Here is a 14,167-nt window from a genome sequence, read left to right as displayed (position 1 = left end):
ATGCTCCCCACTCCCATTCTCCATCCACTGTATTGTAGTTTAAATAAATTACCTAAATAATTGAAACCAGCGTGATTATATTGTGTTATTTTGACAAATAAAATATGCAGAATTTTAAAATACTGTGCACAGAATTTAATTTTTTCCCTCAGTAGTAGTGTTTCCCTGAAATAGGGCATACATAAAAATGCCATGGATGCTATCAGACAGTAATGAAGTTTTAAATGCATTTTGAAAAAATACTTATGTAGCACATGCTAAAAACTTTCATACCGAGGCTTTTAATATTTTGAACAGAACAAAACATTGATTATATTTTAAATTTCCTACTGTGTGGTCTACATCAGATTCATTCAAAACTAAATAGTTTTGAGCACTTCTGACTTCATCTAACTAAAACAGAGCTTGCATTTATTGTTAGATTTTTTTCGGATGCTGCCTTACCAAAACAACAAAAAGACTGGTTGTTACATTTAAACGGGCAATTATTTGAAGTTTTACTTGTTTCTACAAATCAGGTGTAAAAGTATGTGTAAGAAAAGAATCTTTCCCTGTTGCCCTGGTTTAGGACTGGTATTTTTTCCACTTAAGGCAAGATTACCTTGGCGCATCCAAGAATCACAAACTTCAAGAAAAAATAATTGTTAATGAACTGATGTCATGAACCACCTCCCCTCATTTCCAAATTTGAGGATTACCTACCCTCCGATTTGTGATCAAATCATCTTTGTGGTACCTGTATAAATTATTTATATGGAAGTACTAGTACAGGAATGGCCAATCTTACTGACCCTCCGAGCCACATAATCTTCAGAAATTTGTCTGTGTCTTGCAACTCTGAACCTGCCCTGCGGGGTGGCACCTGCCAGGGCACGGGGCTTCTGCCACAATGCACCCCCCATGAGGCTAAAACCCTTAGACCCCTGCTTCCTACAGGGCAGAAGCCCCAAGTCCCACCACCCCTGCTGCAGGTCAGAAGCCCTGAGCTCTTTCCCCTGCCCCCACCTGCCCAGTCTTGTAGGGGGAGAATGGGGAGGTGCATGCAGGGCTCCACAAGCCGCACTTTAACTCTGAAAGAGCCACATGCAGCTCACGAGCCACAGTTTGGACACATCTATAATAGTATTTAGCTGTGTAATTTGATTTGGCACATGAATACAAGGGAGGGAGCTAGCACCACGTGACCAACCAGTTCCAGCAAATGCTTGTCAGTTCACTGGTGTGGCAGAAATATCTCATTTTGTAGTGTTTCTCAAAGTCCTATATCATTAAAGGATAGAATTATGGAATTAAAAAAATGTCAGTTTCTATGACACAGTATCTTGTACTTTCTAGGGCTGGAATAAGTGCTGTCAGTGGTGACTGTCAAACCATGATAAAGTGTTTGTATCTGTGGCAGAAGGAGGAAAGATCTTCTGTGGATATGAAAAATATTTCCCAGTCACAATAACTGTGACTATCTCAATCCCATTTTCATGTGATTAATGAGAACAAATAATAAAGACAACAGCTTTCTTAAAAGTTAACTTATATTCAAAATATCTTTGTATAAACAACTAATACTACAGAGTAGTATCTTAATACAAAACAGTTCAATATTAACTGTTCTTTAAACTGTTAAACTTTATTATAAATTAAAATTTCTTTACAAAAAAATTGCACATAATAATTGACCACTCTTTTTTCTGATGCACTGGCATTTGCAATAGTTTCTTTAATCTTCAAGTTTAATAGTCTCTGCCATGAGTCCAGAATGCAGAAAGGGCAGTAAACAACCCTCTTAGAGCCTTCAAGTGCAAGAAGCATACTTGTGGCCCTGGCAGTTACGCTTTCCTTAAGAGCGGCTGCTTTTGTTTTAAATCCTGTAATGAAAAAAATCTCAAAAAGGTTTAAAAAAGGAAAAAACCAAAGTGGACTGCTTGCTTTTTACTGTAAACACAGTCCAGTACTTAACCCCAAACACAGATCTCTCAGGCATCAGCGAGAGTGTCAAGTGAATCAGGAACAGCACAAGATAAAGAAAAAGGAAAATAAAAGGAAAACATTAAAAAAAAGTCTGTCATTTTGATTAACTATACTTACGTACATGATGTTATGAGATTCTGGCAGGGCCCAGAAGCAGGCCAAACAGGGAGTTCAATTATCCAGAGAGAGGAGGGTCATGTTAATTGTTTCCAGGTTCAAGGAAAGCAGATTGGAGACTTGATATGCTCAGCAATGCTCATCTGCCTGACACAGAGCTTAGGCATGGATCAGCCTGAAGAATCATTCAAATGATTTTGGCATTTAATAGGACTTAGGACTGACTGCACGCCAGCGTTCAGTGATTCTTGCTTTCTGTTCTGTAAGTGTTTAAATTTAAAAGCTCATCTAGGCTGACTCCAACCTCTTGGCACTTGGAAACTAGTTTTCTCAGGTTATCAGTTTTACCTCCTCCTGATGCTTCAAACAAGAGTTGCTGTAAGAGATGGGGAAGCAGATATAAGATTTAGCCAGAGCTTGAGCATCACCACATCTATGGATATGGGATATGCAGAAAATTTATATGAAACCTCAAAGTGAAACATAAGGAGAAAACATTACATCTTTCCACAGTGTTGCACATAGAGGTAACTTCTGAAAGGCTCTCTGATATAAATGATGGACCTGTAAAATAAAAACAAATACCAAGATAATGCTGCTCAATGTATTCAGAAAAACACAAACATTTAAAGCACACACAACTGTCTCAATAAGATTTCTGCGTACAAAAAAATAATCTTTAAGAAAATGTAGGTTGCAAACTCAAGCAATCAGAAGTTAGGAAATGCCAGATTTAAGCCTGCCTGTGCTTTAATTCTGACTCTTGGGTGCACATTAGTATGATTAATTACATGATTAAATACTATTTTTTCCATAAAACCTGTCATTGCACAGGAGGTATGATGCTCAGGGAATGAAGCAGATGTTCAATATCTTTTCTCCTCATTATTCAATGTGTGGCTCCATGTCTTGCTTACTACATACCATCCAAATCCAGCACTGCATACAGAATTAACTGCCTCATGGGCTTTTGCGTATGGCATTGTATTATCTCGGTCTCAAACATTAATACATTTATTTTCACAACTCCCCTGTGACACAGAATATTATTATTCCCATTTTATAGATAGGAACAGGGAGATTAAGGCAAAGTTTATGAAAGTCCCCACCAATCTGGGGTGTCTGAGTGACCAAGCCTCAAACTAAAACACCTAATCCATTTCTTGCACTTTTAGAACAGACTATGTTCAAATCACTGTACAGACATTAATCCTCAGAACACCTCTGGGAGGCAGATGGATAAGTATTATTCCCGTTTCACGGATAGGGATTCTTTGTCCATCTAAGTGCCATGTCAGAGGGAATCAGTGGCAGAACCAGAATCAGAATTCAGAACCGCTGTAGTTAGATGCTGGGGAGGGTGCATGAGCAGTGCTACTGGACTATTAAAAAGTATTTTTGGACAACCATATAGTGAGCCCACACAAGTTGATGGCATTTCTCACTCAGTATGTTTGGATGTAATGGGATAGCTTTTTGATCAGATGTGGCATTTACTTACAAAATTTCAGGGAATACTGAAAAAAATCAAAAAAAGGGGAAGTGCGGGGGGACCACAGACCTCCTGGCCTTTGGTTAGCAGATCCAGAAACTTCAGCCAGGTCTACATGGGTATGTCTACACTGCAATTAGATACCTGTAGCTGGCCCATGCCAGCTGACTCTGGCTCGCAGGTCTCAGGCTAAGGGGCTGTTTTATTGCAGTGTTGACATTCGGGCTCACTCTGGAATTCCCCCCTCTTCCAAGGTCCTAGAGCCCAGGCTCCATCCCAAACCTGAATGTCTACATTACAATTAAACAGCCCTTTTAGCCCAAGCCCCAGTCAGCTGGCACTGGCCAGCAGTGGGTTTTTAATTATAGTGTAGATATACCTTAACTGTCTATAAACCAAAGAACCAGTTGATGGCATAACAATATACAATCATCTCAGGTCTGGCTATCCTCCCAAGAGTATATGTTGACATTCTGAATGACTCTTCCAGCCAGAAAGAAAAGAAACTGGGGGGTACACAGAAACCCTGGCAGGAGGATAAGGGCAGGGTGGGGAGAAGCACACAGAGTTTCTGGAATGTCGAGGAGGTGGTCTAGGGAGGGTGTTGCAGGGACTCCCTAATGTCTGCATGAGCTTGGCCTACAGAAGCTATAAAGTATGTGACCCTCTAATTACTGTTCTTCTCAAAACAAAGTGTGCTGTGTGAAATACAGCTAGCCAATGACTAACTTGGACAGCTTCACTGCCTAATCTGAACTGAGTTTCAAGAGGCTAGAAACAACACCTCCCTGATACCAGAACCATACCTCTGCCAATTTGAAGTCCTGCTGCAAATGATGGAGATGATAGAGATCTTCAAAAATTTTCATTTTATTTATAATGAAAAAAATGTTAAGCAACGTACAAATTGGTCTCACTCCTAATAATACAGTTTTTCTTTCAAACATTGTTAGAAGTATTGTTACTCCCACAATTCAATTCTGCAAAATGAGCTGCCAAAAAGATTCCTTGTATTTGAAGTATGTGTTTCTGGTTTATGCCCAGAACATTTCAACTACCCCAAAATAGACTTAATTTTATAAAATGGCCTATGCTCTGTGTGCAGCCAGGTACACTGACAGTTTCACAGAATTTTCTTTTTTAAAATGATCAATTGCAATGTTGACTTACCTCTCTCTGTCCCTTTAGAAAGCACTCGGCAGCAATGGCTCTGAGAAAAAGAAACACACAAAAATAATTTATCCATGCACGGAACTAAATGCCATTATTGGCAGAATATTGATTATGGGATGGGATTACAAACGCCCTGAAAGTAACAGATTAACTTCCAATGATGATAATCTATAGTGAAAAGAAAGAAGAAAAAAAAAAAGTAGCCATTTTTTAAAACAACCTTACATGAGCAAGACATTTCAGTGGTTCCCCATTATGAACAAACACTGAAGAAAATGATCAGTTGAGCATCACTGGATAATGGAGATTATTGCTATTGTGATATATAAAAGGGAGGGTAGAGAGGAGGAGGAGACAGAAGTCAATAATTTAATAATTAAAATACATTTTCTATATTTATCCAAACAATTGCCTATATATTTTTTCTAAATGGAAACTAAATGACTCATTTTACATTAAAACTGTCAGTACCTCTGCTTGTCTCAACCAACTGTTGAAAGTCTAAAAATAATGAAAAAAAGGCCCTCCAGTATAAATCCAATTTGAAGGACATTTCAGATTTACCTTTGCGATGCAAACCTTATAAACAAAAGTAATATCTATGAAAACAGGTTTATGATTGTTGCATTACATTTTCCAGGTGGCCAGGCATGTTGGGATATTATATGTAAACATCTTGGCTTGCAGTTTCAGTATCTGAATATTGTTTTCTTCCCAAAGTTGTTGAAGCAGCCTGTAAAGAACATTCAAGGGAAGTAAGTACAGCTCTTATCATAAGGAATAAAAAAATACATTAAAGATACAACCATGTTGATCTAAGGTATGATGCACTTATATGCATAGTGACACCACCAATTATTAGGTCAGCTGAAAAAAGTTATTGAGGCAAACGTTTAGGGAATCACAACAAAGTGTGTGGTCAGAGATACATAAAGCATGGTCTTGGTGCACTAGGAGGTCAGAGGTCAAAATTCTAGTCTTCAGCATGTGTGAGGTGGGTATACAACTCCAAGAAGAGTGGTATGCTAAAGAGCTTCAAGTGGCATCTACATGTTCACATGTCTGGAAACTAAGAGCATGAAATCAGATCTCTTTATATCCAGTCTGTAAATACAGACACTCCTAGCAAAGGATACAAGTTCTACTTAAGTAGCAAACATTTCTAGAAAGAACATCCCAGCAGTACCATTATAAACAGGTTTTGGTGAGGAATTTATTTCTTGGCTGGGAAAAAAAAAAAATCCAGCCATTTAATCTTGTGTGTCATTTAAAAAATATTAAAAGATTTCAGGCCATTGATCCATAACAAGGAAAAGGGAGAGCTCTGGGATTTCTCAGTTTAGAAAAAAAAGAAGCTGACCATTTGAGCTATAGATGTACATGACAAATAATAATGCCTTTTTTAGAGCTATGCCCAGTCTGAGTGAATATGCATTTTGAAACAGTTCATAAATATGAATCATTCCCATCTGTTGCATCAACTGAAAATTCTTATAAACGGGAAAGAAGAAATTAAAGACAAATTAAGAATTTGTCTTTATTAAAAAAAACTGAACAAATGTTAAGTTAAGGTTCAAACTAGCCCTATCACACTCCAACGTATCTACATATTCTTTGTCCTCTGTTGAAGCAACATTTTGAATAGACAGTGGTTGTATGTCTTAAAAAAAAAATTAACTTTTCCTTAGTGTTTCTCTACTCACTCCAAATCAAAAGAGAGTCTGGAGCTTCTAGCCTTCTGACCACACACCCCAGACAGCACTATGAAAGTTACCAATAATTCTTTTAAAGTCTCTTTTTAGCCCTTCTGTAGATGGAACAGAATTCTGTCAGGCATTGGGAAACGACTGGTAAGATGCCAAAATGCCAGGGTGTTCTTCGGCAGGATGCAGAAAAGGAGTAATTGCAGTTTATTAACTTGTCCCCTTTTCAAACACCTACATTTACTGGTCACCACAACACTTGTCTTTATTCTCTCTCTCCTATTATATTAAAAGATGTTTATACCAAGCATTTATTTTAAAAGGAATTTTACTTGTATTCTGGCCGATACATGGATATACAGAACCCGAACCTCTCCTTTGCTAGACTCTTGTATAAAGAACTTTATTCAAGTTTTGGGGTGTTTGGTTGTTTTTTTTTTTTTTTAAATACACTGACTTCCCAACTGCAACAGCGCGAACTAGTCTTAAGAGATATAGAACTGGTTAGCAATATACACTGTTAAGTTTATTTTCCTACCTCAGTGCAAGTCCAGGATTGGTAGGCAAAGAAGAGCAAAACCGTTCCAAGGTTTTGGAATGTTGAGACTTTGGAACACAGCTCAAATAAAAGAAAATTACCTGTAAAATTCAAAGATAAAAAGTGAATCCAATTTAAAAGGGTATGAATTCTAGTTGCTGGTAATTTTGATGAGAAATATAATTATTGGACATGAATCTTAAGCATGAACCTTAATCTTAACAGTAACTGTTTATTTGGGAGAAACAATTACTATATTTTGCCTAGAAGTTTAAAAATTAAACTGAATAAAATCTCAAGTCTATTACAGTGAAACTTCCTCCAGCCTCCAGAAAGAAATGTGGTCCTCAGATTAGCAAAGTCACAATTATTATTGTAAAAAAATTAATGAAACTCAAACAGCTGATGTTCAAGATGAGGATTTTTTCAGCTTAAACTTCCTGAGTAAAATTTTCAAAAGCAGCTACGTTACTCTGGTACTTTTGAAAATTTTACCATGTGTGTATAACACTATATTCTTTCCCAATTAAAAAGACACATACACACCCATCCAGCAGGATTTCCATTCAAATTTAGCATCTTCTGTCATAATTGTATATATACAAGCTTTGAACAATTTGCTTAATGTCCTTCACGGCAGCAGCACAGGGTGCTCTACATCTAAACAACAAGGCCATATACTTAGCTTGTGGAATTAGTCATAGTTCTGTTGAAGTCAGTGAACTATACCAATTTACACTAGCCAAGTAAACACATGAAATCTCTTACTGAACAGGGAAGGAGATGGCATGGAATTGTTTAATTACTAGATAGTAAGTAATACGTTAGTATGTAGTGTTATTCAGCCAAAAAATCCTTATACTTTCACTGCATGGGCACGTGTGCCCTAATGCAGTACACCATCAAATCACTTGTTCTGTCCTGAAACAGTTCTGAAGGAAGCATTTCAGATAGTTATTTTGGTAGAACTGCCCTCTGAGTGCTCCAGGTTCTTCTATCTTGCTGATCATTCCTTAAGCATATTCCAGGGACTTGCTATCCCTTGATATTTTGCGCTAGCTCCTCTTTTACACTTGGACCTTATCCATTCCCATAAATTTTAACTACCACCTCTATCTAGATAATTCCCAAAACTACCTCTTCACACTCTTCCCTCTTCACATTCATTTCTCTCCAACCATCTCTCAGATATCCCATCTTGGATGTCTTGTTGCCATTCCACACTCCCTCCAAAATGATCTTACCTCCTAATTTTGCTGAACTACCCCCTTAAAAAAAAAAAAAAATGAAGTCACAACTCCAGTACCCTTCCAGTCTCCCACTATTATAGCCACCCTCTTTGTAGACTTTTTCCACTGCATATCATGAAGTCTCTCCTTCCTCATGACCAAAACAGAAACAAAAAACACCCTATCTTTTCCTCTCTAAAAAACCACACACATCCATCCCAAATCAAATCTTGCCTTAACTACTATAACTTTCTCTTTAGTCTTATCCTCTTCTCATCGCCCCAATTTATTTAAAAATTTCATTGCTGATGTGATATTGCTGTCTTGCTGGTATAGAGCAACTTCCTCCTTAAATATCTTCACTTTCTGTCTCACTGCATTTAATTCCAGCTCAACCTCACCTTTAAGAACGCATATAATCTTGTTAACAACAATATTTCTGTTCCAATTTCTTCTTTCACCTACCACTCTGCCAAACAATTTTTTCCATTTATCTTTATGCCCTCCATGCTCAGAAAAGTCTCCCTTGTTCACTACTTATTCACTCTCCTCCCTAAATTCACATTTTTTAAGAAACTGGAAAATGCTAAGAGAAAATATAAGCTTGGAGTGCTCTAAAGCAATAAGTTAGTTAAGGACATTTGCTAAAAGGTCATTAGCAATACACATTTTTACATACAATTGGTTACTGAAAATTCTTACCCTATTATGAAACTCATAATTGGTCCAGTAATCAGCAGTGCTAAAAGGAATAGGGTATCGGGTGGGGACTGTAATAAGACATCTGTTCACTAGATCAGTAAAAAGCTTGAATTCTTGAACTTTATTGTTGGATCCAACAACTTTGCTATTGAGAAAAACAAGGTAACTGCAAAAAAAAAAAAACAAAAAAACAAAAGAAAACCACATTGACACTTCCAAAGGCCTTAGTTTTACAACTGTGAAATTACGTAGCTTTCCCCCCTTCGTTTAAACTTACTCCATCCAAATGTTCTGCACCGTTTCCTGTTGCATCACTGCTCCTAGAGCTGCTTCATAAGCATCCAATGCTTCACCAACACTTGCATGAAGAGACTGGCATAAACTGTTTATTTTAAAAGTTAAAAAAACATTATGCCTTAGTGGGTTTGCTCTTATCTTGTACATTAAATAAAAGAGAGAAGAACAATGCAGAGTTTAACATTTCACAAAGGCAGAAGTGAAATTATTAATATTGCTAAAATAAGCCCAATTTCAATTTTATCAGTCATTTATAAAATGACTAACCTTTCAGCAGTTAACGAGCAATAGTTTGTAAATTAAATACGTATTTATAATGCATTTAAATAAAGATTAAAAGTTTCTCTTACCTGTACATTTCTATTCTTGAAAAGTACCTTTCTTTCTGCCAATCCTTACCTAAGAGTGTTCTCTGACTGCTGCAGACTGGAGACAGGTGACCAGAGCTTCCCTCTGGAAAGCTCCAGAATAAAATTCCAAAAAAATATAATTAAATGTACACTTGAAACGATCAGATTGCGATTGCTAGTTAAACACTAAGGGTTCAGAAACAACACTGGAGGGGAAACAGTAAACAGCAAATATATGGACACCCTCCCCTAAGAAGAGCAAGAAAAAAGTCAAACAATGGTCAGTACACATTTAATATTGTTTTTCTGCTCCCAGAAGAAGGGGAGGATTAGACTGATGGACATAACTTTTCCAAGACGAGAGATTAACAGATGAGAAATTTCTGACAGACACTCATCCACCAATCTGTACTTAGGGGTTTAGCTAGGAGTTTGCAAAGGAGAAGTCTTTGGCTAAGTGGTTTATAAGAAAAAAATGCATTCACAAACTGGGGGGGGGGGGGAAATAGTATAGCAATGAAATACAGCTAGATAGCTAAATGAGCCCTCTGCCACAGCATGATGAATGATGGCAAAGGCAGCACAGTGGATAACCAAAGGCCCTGTGTATAGTACTTGGAGAAGATGTGAACAAAGGACCAAGTCACTAGTCACAAAAGTCACATGCTCTTTCCAAGTGAATGTTGCTGCTCCTTGATCCTTTCAGGTTTTCGTATTTCCACTTTGTGTGATTGTATAATACAGCAATGCACCTGACAAGATGAACTTTGAAATCATTTGTCCTTTGCACCTGAAAAGGAAAGAGAGGCACCTGCTGACTTCCTGAGTCCTTCCATTGTTTAAGATTTGTCTTCACAGCTCAGCAGAGCATAGCTAAAGATGCTGTACTGCTCAACTTTATCAAGAAGGCTGATAAAGCTCAATTATTCTCCTTGATGAAATTATTATTCTCAGAAACATCAATCGTGGATAGGAAATAAGATACAGACTCATATGAGGAGATGGTCTGTGACTACATGATGTACAAGGCTTCTAAAATGGGTGTTTCCTAATCTTGGCAGGCATGGATTGTTTTTATGATTCAAGAAGCTAAAAATGTACATGTGAAATGCAAGACTGAGCTCACTGTCCAGACAGCAAGTTGTCCATAGGTGCTTGATGAATCTTCAGTATACTTATTCCCAGTGCCAAAGGGGGATGTATTGTCCTGAATAAAATTCAGGATATATTGAATCCTGGTGCATATTAGTTGCATCATAGAATCATAGAATATCAGAGTTGGAAGGGACCTCAGGAGATCATCTAGTCCAACCCCCAGCTCAAAGCAGGACCAATCCACAATTTTTTTTGCGCCAGATCCCTAAACGGCCCCCTCAAGGATTGAACTCTCAACCCTGGGTTTAGCAGGCCAATGCTCAAACCACTGAGCTATCCTCCCTGCTGACACACTGTTCTTTTTTGCATGTTATTTATTATTTGTATCGTGGAGGCCTCATTGCACTAGGTACTGAGAGATGCACAGTTCCTTCTCCAAACAACTTATATAAACTGAAACAATGCAACAAATGCAGCTAGGTAAAATAGCGGATGTACGTTTCGAGGGGAGGGTTTTAATCTTTGCCAGCTTCAAAGAAACCTTCCACCAGTAAGTAAGCATTCATTTGGAGAGTTATCCTGGCTCAGCCTCTCTATTCAAAAAGCCATGCAGTCAATCATGGAGATGGCATAAAGCCAGACCATGAAGTAAGCTTCTTACATGACAGCACAAGAGAATATCCCAATGACATTGCCAACACTAAAAGAAGGGTCCTCTTTGGCTGTCTGGGTGTTACCATGAGAGCTAGTATCTTCTCCTGGCAAATCTTGAATATCCTTGCTTTCAGAGAGAACAACAGGAAAAACAAAGTAGATCATAAGTGCATGACTGGGATCTGTCACCTTTACACATCTCTTTCTTCTTGAGGAAAACCATGTCCGTGGCATTTTCCTTTGTTGAGAAGAGATCTGTCTCTGGAAAGTCCCAACTTTTAGAAGATGCATGTCCTTACTGTAGGAAGACTGGGCCAACGAGGCTGGGGAAGAAGAATGCTGAAGAACCAAGCAAAGGCAAAATAGAGAAATAGGAAAAACCTAGACTGAGAAGTGGAGATAGCTGAAACAGAGAAAGGAAGAAAAAGTTTAAAAAAAAAAAAAAAAAAAAAAAAAAAAAAGAGTGCCTCACTGGCACTTTTGGTGGAGATAAGCCACAGCCACGTTCTGGCACAGCAAGGACAGAACCTCTGGAACTTTTCCCAAGTGTGAGCCTTTGAGGACATTTACAACTCCATAAATCCATCCCGGTTCTGCAGCAGCCAGGGAAGCATCTAGAAGGACTGGTGGATTAGTCATTCAGAAAGAACCCAATATAATACACACTTAAGTATGTAAAATGCACTCTTAAACAAATTATAAAATCCACTGTTTACTGTTCATTTCTCAGAGGCTCTAAAAATTCTTACCAGTAGATTTGCCACAAAAATGGTACTTGCTGGTTTAAAATATCATCTGTAAGATATCCTTTATACAGAGGTGATGTAAATTCAATCGGCATTGGAAAATTCAAGAGATACCTAAAACAAAAATATGCACATACTTGAACATGAACTGCTTCTCTATATATAGAAATAATCCTGGCCAGACAAATATTTACTGATACAATTCACATCTCACATTCAAAATAGAGAAGGTGTACCTAGCATCAGCTTTCTAAAAATATTACTTAGGCTTATCAAATCTAAACAGCTATTTTAAAAATGTCCTCCTTTTTTCTTTTTATTCTGCATCAAGAAAGATAGTAGGCTATATAAAAACTGCGAACACTGAGCTTCTTTACGTCTGTTCTTGATGCAGACATATGTTTCCTTTTTCATATTATATGTACGTCAACCCTTTACAAGTGAAAATTATCTACCTTTGATCAGCTTGTGGAAAAAATAAAAATTCCATTACCATCATTAAGCTGACAGTATATAAAAAACGTGAAATTCAGGTTTATTTGATTTGAATGGAGCTACTCTTGTGCTTAAAGTTACGCACATAACTGGATTGAGGCTTTATGCAGGTATCTAAACATAGATTAGGGGTGTAATTTTAGGCACACCACTTTAAAATTTTTGGCCTAAATATTCAACATATTTCTATTCCTCATCCCAAAAATCAAGGAAATTAAACCACCAGCAGATGTTAAAATAAACTAAGACCAACTTAACTGTAAACTGCTTTGCACTGCTCAGATTAAATGCTCAGAAATGACATGGTTAAATAAGGAAAGTGCAAACCTTAGAACAGTGCACAATCTAATGGACTGTAAATGTACACACACCATAAATTAAAAATGGAGTTTTAACAATTCTAGATTGCCTTGCTTTTGTGGGAAGGAGTTCTGCTGATAGTTTTGCAATTTTAATAAAATCTGATACTTTACAATTTATTGTATTATGACATCATAATTATATCAGTATGAACTAAATAATGCCTTCTCCAATCCTACCGTAATAGATCCATGGGACCGTGTTCCTGACATACATTCTCAAAGAAAGCTGCGACAAATTCTTGCAACAATGGAGAAATACTGTCTGCCCTTTTCTGTTTTAAAAGTAAATTAGACATTACGTAAGACTTCTCTCAACCTACAGCACACAAGTTAAAAAAATACATTAAACTATTTCTTAAAGGAGTACTTTCCCTTGAATCTTTCAAGGAGCAATATAATTAAATTATATCAAAGGACAGGTAACAGGAAGAGAGGAGATAATACACTCATGTGTTTACACTGTGACATCTACTTTTCTTGCACAAGGATGTGGTCTGGATATAGGACTGGGAGTCAGTTACTCAAGTTCTGAACCCAATTCTCACATCAATTTTTCCTATTTGCTTGCACAAGTTACTCAATTTCCCCGCTCCTATTTCCCCAACTATAAAATGAGGATGACACATTACAGGTATTTTGCAAGTGTTAGTTACATTTTGTTAAGTGCTTTGAAGACTGAAAGTGCTACAAGAGTGCTAAGTATTAGTACTAACTACACATTGCAAGGTACAAATATACTCATTTTACAGAATACATAAGCCACAAAACCAATGAGGGTGTTTTTTTACCTGGGAGATGAGGAATTTGCACATATGATAAAAAACTTGCGCATTTTGAGGATTTTTCTCAAATGCTGTAAGCCACACAGCATAGGCTTTGTCATGCTGTTCCATCCGCAAGTATAAAGTAACCAGCGCTTCCAGCAACTGACAGTTGACAGGGCATAACTCCAGCAATGAGATACACAGTTCTATGGCAGCCTCCCACCTTAAATAAAACAGTTAAAAGTTTAAAAAAAAAAAAAAAAAAGTGCTGAATTGAATATCCTTATACAAGTGTTCTGTCTGGTAACCTGTTCTTACCTTTCCAGTAGCTGCTGCAGAGCAATCATGTTTCTGTAAAGTGGAAGGCAGATAGCTATTCTTTCGTCAGCTCCAAGATTTTCATCAGTACATGTTTGTACTGCATCTAAAAAAGAGACAAAAAAAGTTTAAAATCAAGCCTGTAAATATAAGCTTAAACACAGATT

The 14,167-nt window shown here is 37.3% G+C and overlaps 1 protein-coding gene across 8 annotated transcripts in view; it reads right to left on the bottom strand.

Moving 5' to 3' along the window:
* Positions 1-1,511: 1,511 nt before the first annotated feature.
* Positions 1,512-14,167, bottom strand: part of ZFC3H1 (zinc finger C3H1-type containing) — a 62,662-nt gene continuing 50,006 nt past the window's right edge. For all 8 annotated transcript variants that reach the window (XM_038390446.2, XM_043493366.1, XM_043493353.1 and 5 more), the window contains 11 exons: positions 14,001-14,106; positions 13,707-13,905; positions 13,096-13,190; positions 12,065-12,175; positions 9,197-9,301; positions 8,920-9,085; positions 6,989-7,089; positions 5,379-5,480; positions 4,745-4,784; positions 2,584-2,646; positions 1,512-2,458 (listed from right to left, as the gene is read on the bottom strand). In XM_038390446.2, coding sequence (XP_038246374.2) covers positions 2,321-2,458; positions 2,584-2,646; positions 4,745-4,784; positions 5,379-5,480; positions 6,989-7,089; positions 8,920-9,085; positions 9,197-9,301; positions 12,065-12,175; positions 13,096-13,190; positions 13,707-13,905; positions 14,001-14,106 — 1,226 coding nt within the window. In that variant the 3' untranslated portion in view covers positions 1,512-2,320. The remainder of the gene's footprint in view (positions 2,459-2,583; positions 2,647-4,744; positions 4,785-5,378; positions 5,481-6,988; positions 7,090-8,919; positions 9,086-9,196; positions 9,302-12,064; positions 12,176-13,095; positions 13,191-13,706; positions 13,906-14,000; positions 14,107-14,167) is intronic.

Source organism: Dermochelys coriacea, chromosome 1 (genome assembly GCF_009764565.3).
Source record: "Dermochelys coriacea isolate rDerCor1 chromosome 1, rDerCor1.pri.v4, whole genome shotgun sequence".
NCBI classification, from domain to species: Eukaryota; Metazoa; Chordata; order Testudines; family Dermochelyidae; genus Dermochelys; species Dermochelys coriacea.
Note: the sequence above shows the minus strand (reverse complement) of the source record. Positions and strands in the feature narration are given on the sequence as shown.